This window comes from Oreochromis aureus, linkage group 6 (assembly GCF_013358895.1).
Source record: "Oreochromis aureus strain Israel breed Guangdong linkage group 6, ZZ_aureus, whole genome shotgun sequence".
NCBI lineage: Eukaryota > Metazoa > Chordata > Actinopteri > Cichliformes > Cichlidae > Oreochromis > Oreochromis aureus.
This window is the reverse complement of record NC_052947.1, coordinates 38,023,996-38,031,211: the sequence shown is the minus strand read 5'-3', so window position 1 is coordinate 38,031,211 and position 7,216 is coordinate 38,023,996. Positions and strand designations below refer to the sequence as shown.

The following is a 7,216-nucleotide window of genomic DNA, read 5'->3' as shown; positions in this document are numbered from 1 at the left end:
TGCACTGGATCGTGTTTGCCACCTTTGCCAGAATCTAAGCAGAGATTATAGCCCTGTACACTACAGAATTCATCCTGCTGCTTCTGTAAGCAGTCACATCATTAAGGAACTCTGTCCCAGTGGCACATGGCCATGCCATTACACTGCCTCCACTATCTTTGAGTGGTGATATGTTCTTCAGATCATGAGCACAAGTTTTTCTCAGTTTAATCTGTCCAACCCTCTGCAGGATCTTTTAGGTGTTTTCTTGTAAAGTCTAATTTTGTCTCATGTACATTAATGTATCTCTTGATTGTAGACTTTGACGGGATATTGTGAAGTTGTTTTTCGTAACCAAGTAAAGAATTCAGCAATCACCCACCTTAGATGTCTTCTGTGGTCTTCATGGCCTTTTGTTATTGCTGAACTGGCCAGTGCTCAGCAATAACAATAAGCCTCCTTTTTTAAGAATAAAGTGAACTGTAGATTTTGGCACTCCTAAAGTTGACAACACATCAACTTGTTCTGCACCACAAACTTGAGCAAAGGGGACACATAATTTATCTTTCTTCTGTTTGCCTTTGAGCAAGTTAATCCACAAAGATCAAAAAGAACAGACAAATGCTCAAAAACATATGATCTCATGTGTTATTACATCACTTTATTTAAAATTTGAGCACATTATCAGACAACAGAGAAGTCATTTGCAGAGCAATTTGCTAATTACAAGCTTTAAAGTTACTGTTTAATATGCAAATATATTAAACAAAGTTTCAATCTGTATATCTACAATCATTTTCTCTTATTCTCTTACCCAGTCTGCACATAAATGGAGATTTGTGTAAGTATAGACAGGTGTTGGTATGGATGTGGAAGTGTGTTTACGGGATATTTTCTGGCATCAGGTATTTTTCACCTCCGTATGTGTGTATATGTGTCTGTGTTTGTGTGTTTAACCTTTCAACACTTTTTTCTAAACTATTTTAGGTGCTAGTGGTATCAGAAAAGAAGGAAAAGTGCATCAATAACATGTTTATTTCTGTATGTAAAATAAAGCTTTTGTGTCACTCTTACATAACTGGAAGCACTGACGTTCACATACTTAATATTTAAACCACTCAAAGCAAACTTTTGTTGCAGAAGCTAAAATATAAACAACCACAATATTTTTCTGCCATTTGACAAACAAAATTCTTTTTTCCTTTGAGTAAATTAAACCCCACTTATTTTTTTTATTGTAGTTGTAGAGGAAGACTAAAACCTAGAAAATTCTAATATATATGGATAATAAGACAGTCATGTAAGTACCTGCCTTTGTATTATGAGAAAAAGATTGTCATCCATCCATCCATCCATCCATCCATCCATCCATCCATCCATCCATCCATCCATCCATCCATCCATCCATCTTCTGCCGCTTATCTGGGTTTGGATTGTGGGGGAGCAGCTTACACAGAGAAGCCCAGACCTCCCTCTACACAGGCACCTCCTCCACCTTATTTATGGCGACAGCAAGATGTGTCCAAGCCAGCTGAGCGATATAATCTCTCCAGCGTGTGCTGGGTCTGCCCTCACCCAGAGGGCACCCAGGAAGTATCGTAGTCAGATGCTTGAATCACTTCAGCTGGCTCCTTTCAGTGCTGAGGGGTAGCGGCTCCAGTCTAAGCCACTCATAAATAACTGAGCTCCTCACCCGATTTCTAAGTTAGAGGAATTTCCATTACTTGTATTTGAGATGACATTATTGTATTCACTACCTTGAGCTTGTGACCATAGGTAAGGTTGGTAACTGGTAAATGGACAGCTTTATTTTCATGCTCAGCTCTTTCTTCACCACAACAGACCGGTACAGTGTCCGCACTGCGGATGGAACACTGATCTGTTTATCAGTCTCCTGTTCGTTTCACTTGTGAACAAGACCCCAAGATACTTAGACTCTTTCACTTAGCACAGCAACTCATCTCTCACCCAGAGTGAGCACTCCACCCAGGCTCAGAGGAGATCATTTTCATTCTCATTGCTTCAAACTCAGCTGCGAACCACCCCAGTGCGAGCTGGAGGAGGTCACCTGATGAAGCCAACAGAACCACATCCATAAAAACAGATATTAGATGGTAAATAGACTGATTCTTATAGCACTTTTCTACTCTGCTTGAGCACTCAAAGCACTTGAGATCGAGCAGCCACAAAACCGGAGACTTTCCAGTGCTTGGCTACACACAGAAATCCTGTCCATAGAAATTAGGAATATAATCCCCGACAGAGGACAGCACTGGCTGTCAAACTGCGATCAGGACTAAATCCAACTTATTATTGGCAATACGGACCAAGCTCTCACTGTGTTGTAAAAGAACTGAACAGCCTGTAACAACAGGCAAGATAACTCACACTCAAATGGATGGATAGATGGATTTCTCACATGCTTACTTCCCTCAGTGTTTCTTCCTGTCTTGTGGATTGTTTTTTTATTTTATTTTGATAGTTTGTTTTGGGTTTTACTCATCTGTCTGAATATCCTGATTACTTTCACCTGTGTCTCATTCTCCTGTTTTAGTACCATTTCGTTAGAGTAACACAAAACCGGTTAGCCCCGGGTGTATAAATAGTCCTGCCCTTCTCTTCTCTTCTCTTCTCTTCTCTTCTCTTCTCTTCTCTTCTCTTCTCTTCTCTTCTCTTCTCTTCTCTTCTCATTTTTTTAAGTAACCAATATTTGACAACAGCATAATAAAACTGGAAATTCCCAATATTTTTAGTGGCCCCCATATGGCCACTCCTATGAAAAAAAATTCTGAAGATGCCCCTGCTCTTCACTTCATTGTCTGTGATTTGCCTCTTTTGGATTTTGTTATCTGTTATTAAACCTGATGCTTTTCCTCACATTTATACATCTATTTGTGCAGTTCTCATTTTATAAACATTCTACTGTTTTAAGATTGTTTTTTGTAAATATTTTGAAGAACTTTGTAACTCTGGTTCTGAAACAAAGTTATTACATGTATGTGAGCTGATATGAGCAGGTAAATCACACTGAGGTGACACTCCCATTAAAAATTCTTGTCCACATTGGCAAGCTTATTATCTATAAAAGTGGTCTATCACAGTACTAAAATAAAACACAGTATTACAGTAACCCACTTCCACTGCCTACTGAAAGATTTAAAGAAGCCTCAGCTGATCATGAAAGGTTTTGCAACAGTGGCACCTAGAGGACATGATAGGAATCACCTCACAAGCACTAATACAGAAGACAACTCTGATAACATTTCAGAAAGGACGTTCGAGTCAGTTACACCTGTGACTACCTCTATTCATGTTTTTTGTTTTCCGCCGGTCGCTCTGGCTTGGTTGACAGATAGGCGAGTGTTGTGGAAGGCACACTGTCTGTCCCGTCACGACTGGGCTATCACCACCACCGTCGCCTCCATGGCTGCAAGAAAACAAGCACAGCTTCGATTTAAAGGAGACAGAAACGCATTCACTCAGTGTACATGACTGTAGGATTTTGCAGTGCAAATATTGAATTCACAGCTGTGCAGCTCGAACTACATCTTCTAACATTTGAAGCAGAGAAAAGTGTCTGTGAATGTTTATGAGACCCACTGGAGCTGTTACAGTGTGAGCTGCTAAAATATGTGCATATTTGTCCATTTAACTCTCTTTAGGTCCGTGTACAGCTGTGCTGCTTTACCTTCTTAACTGTAAAATTACATGACTGAGCAGCGTTTTACAGTCCAGTTGGACTCCTTTGTCTCTGTGGATACAGGCAGAAATACATCTGGTCAGAGCCAAATACAGGAAAGGCTTTACTGCTGTCTTTGCTTGCTTGTTTTCGAGGGCAAACTTGAACAGGGATAAATTTAGCGTTGGGGGAGTTCACAAAGTTTTCATGAATGAGTGGCAAGGAGGCCGTTAGGGAGCTCATGAGTGACCTACTACTTTATTTATTTACTGATAATGTGTTGTATTTGGTAATCTGGGAAGGTTCGGTCAGCTTTGATGGCCATAACTTTGGTCTTGTTCACCTCTGAGAACCCGAGGTTTTGCCTTCCTGTGGTGATTCTTTTTATCTCTATCTTAGCTTTATCTAAATGTAATATAACTCCCTGTATTTGTCCAATGATTGTGTTGTTGGTTTCTTTTTTTTCTTTGGGATTTGATTTTTGTGTTTGTTGAGTTTTTGGATTCCTGTTTTGATTTTTCTTCATTCCTTGTAGCTCTGCTTTGGTTCTCGTGTTTCTAGCATCCTCATAGTTTCCCTCTCTCTTTGTTTCTGCATGAGCTCCTCTGATCTCTTGTGTTTCCTTTTTTATGCCATCTTGTTTGGTGTTTGTCTCAGTGTTCTTTCCTTTGGGCTGTTTTATTTTAACAATTTGATAATTGTTTTCTTTTATGTGATGTTTTGGGTTTCACTTCCCAATATTTTACCCTTCATATAGTCACAATTCCTGTTCCCGATCCTTAAACAGCAGTAAAGTGCACACAAAACCTGAGAACATATATTAATACACACTACAAACTAAGTTCTAGAGCTTTTTTATACTAAGAGATAAAACTTGTTTGTTCAACCTGATAGGGAAGTGCTACAGAAATATCACCAGACAGAGCTGTAAGTCTACTGAATTCCTCCCCTGTGTCACTGTGGCTGCACTTCAAGTCACGCCACTATGAAGCTGGTCATGCCGTGCACCAACATTTGCAACATACCGACTTATCCTTATTTTTATGTACATATTGCATAAACATACAAATATAAATGATCACCGTTTATTTCATATATCATCACTGCTGTTTTTGTGTCTTTGCAATTATTGTGCCGTGTGATCAGCCAATATTTACAGTGCTGTGAAACAGTATTTGTCCTCTTTTTGATTTCTTAGTTTTTTTGTTTGTTTTTTGTTTGATTTTTTTTTTGTTTCAGATCATCAGACAAAGATAACCCAATGAAATACAGATTTTATATTTTTACATTTATTAAGGGAAGATAGTATCCAAACCAACCTGACACCTGACAAAGTAATTGTCCCCTCTTGTTAAATCATGAATTAACTGATTCACTGTGTGCATGCCCAGGACTGACTGCTGGCAGACCTGCTTAACCGAGAAATCACAAAAATAGAAGCTGCCTGACAAGATAAAGTAGGCTAAAAGCAACAGATCCTGCACTCGAAGTTCCTCTTTGTCTTTGGTTTGTTCAGTTTTGTTAGAGAAGAACTAAACTAAACCTAGGATTTTAGTTTTTGTCTGATTTTTGCATTTTGAGGTAAAACTAAAACCTATTTGTTTCAAAACTACAATTTGTTCCTCGTGTATAGCCAGCTTATTCCCTCACAGTCACTGTAAAATACTTTTAATAACTAAGTCCTTTGCTCTTTATTAACCTTTTGCTAGTAAAGTAAAAGGTGCAACATCTGCAGCTTTCACGTATAATTGGAGAAGCTCAGAAACAATAACAGCAACATGAGCTGTGAGCTGATCAGCTCTATCAAGTCCTGTCAGCATTCTTAAGAAGTAAATTAATTTATCAAAAATAGATTCAAATAACAGGACTGATTACAGACTCCCAGGTATTTGACATAAATAATGAAAAATATCTAACTAAAATGTTGTGCTTCCTAAAATTAAAATGCATTTATTATTAATGGCACTTTTATTTCACTCACCTTTCAGTCCCCTTCACGTTTACACCAGCCACTTTGAGCTTTTGTTACCTCTGCAGCAACACTTTAAATGTGTACTTTGAATTTATAGGTGTTTTAACTTTATGTGAAGTGGTAAATAATTCTCACTTCACAGTTTCGCTACACTGTTGATCCCTTGCTTCTCAGACCAGGTTGGAACATTTCAGCTGAAACAGTGTTTGAGTGGAGGAGTTTTTATTCTTACTTTGTGCTGAGGCTGCGTCCTTGGCTTCTTGTGAAGTATCCACAGCTCCGTCGGCGATCAGCTCCTCTCCTACAGCAGCAGGTGGCGCCACCTCCTCTCCTGCTGAGGGAGCAGAGTGGCAGGAGTGGCAGGGCTTCTCCTCATGCACAGGAGCTCCTGATGTAGGCTCTGCTTCTGCAACTGAAAGAACCTCTAGGTCTGCTCCAACGGAGGCTGCTGCCAGCTGAGTTGTGCTGACAGCAGCTTCAGCTGTCTCCTCTGCAGATGTTTCAGCTGCTGCCTGGTCAGCTGATGAAATCTCATCCAGTGGGGCACCTTCACCGGTGACTGTGGCCTCCTCGGGAGGAGCAGCATCTTCAGAGGAGACAGCCTCATCTTCAGCAGCATCTTCAGCAGCGATGGCCTCCTCAGGAGCAGGTTGAACTTCAGCCTCTGCCTCGTCCACAGTGGGCATTGGAGATGTTGTTTCCTCAGGATGAGATCCAGCCGCTGCCTCCTTGTCCACAGCTGCAGCCAGAGCAGATGTCACCTCCGCTATCACTTCTTCAGCAGCTGGAGTCTGAGCATCTTCTGCACTTTTCTCACCCTCTCCAGACTTCACCTCCTCCTCACCTTCTACAACTGCTCCCTCTTCAGATGCTTCCTTGGCCACTGCCTCTGAGGCTTCTTCCAAAGCTTCTGTTTCAAGCACCTTGTGTCCCTTTCCTTCACCTTCAGTTTGTTGGACAGTCTCCATCGGATTCTTCTCACCAACAGAAGCAGCAGCAATTTCAGCTGTTGAGCCGGTCAAGAGCTTAACATCTGTGAGCAGCTCTGGTGCAGACTCTGATGGAGGGAAAAAGACATGAGGTAATGGCTGAGAAACAGGTTTTGATGAAAAACCTTCAAGCTGTTAAAAATCAACAGATTTACTTCAATGCCAACATTTTAATATCTACTTTAGTTTTGCACTACATCACAAGTGTGACTAGAGTTTATTCTAAACTTATGTTGTGCTTATTTAAGACCTTTAAATGGAATTTAAACCCTTCTCACTAATTTTTATGAATATAAAACATAATTTATTACATCTTCTATTAATTCCACTTACCTTGACCAGGAACTATTATTGGATGTTTTACAGTCACCACAGTTTCAGACACTCTACAGGAGACTACAAATCCCAGGTTTAATGCAATATACTCTTTTCTGGTATTGTAGACACTGACTAATTCCTTATTCACATTCTTATATTGTTCTCCAGATGAATTTCTTTTTCAAACAATCAAGTGTTTAATCGAGTATTAGTCATATCCCCTCTGTGCACTTGTAACCATGTGGTTATTTTTGCATTCAAGTTTATTTTTCAGCACTT

The 7,216-nt window shown here is 40.0% G+C and overlaps 1 protein-coding gene across 2 annotated transcripts; it reads right to left on the bottom strand.

Annotated features, from left to right (window-relative positions):
* Window positions 1-625: 625 nt before the first annotated feature.
* On the bottom strand, window positions 626-6,654 carry LOC120440728 (uncharacterized protein CG45076-like). 2 transcript variants are annotated; one of them, XM_039613910.1, is made up of 3 exons: window positions 5,863-6,654; window positions 3,668-3,730; window positions 626-3,406 (listed from the first exon to the last, which is right to left on the bottom strand). In XM_039613910.1, exons 1-2 carry the CDS (start codon window positions 6,596-6,598, stop codon window positions 3,684-3,686), a joined length of 783 nt encoding a protein of 260 aa, XP_039469844.1. In that variant the 5' UTR covers window positions 6,599-6,654; the 3' UTR covers window positions 626-3,406; window positions 3,668-3,683. The 2 variants fall into 2 exon arrangements, with proteins under 2 accessions (XP_039469844.1, XP_039469845.1); XM_039613911.1 differs by lacking the exon at window positions 3,668-3,730.
* Window positions 6,655-7,216: the final 562 nt, after the last annotated feature.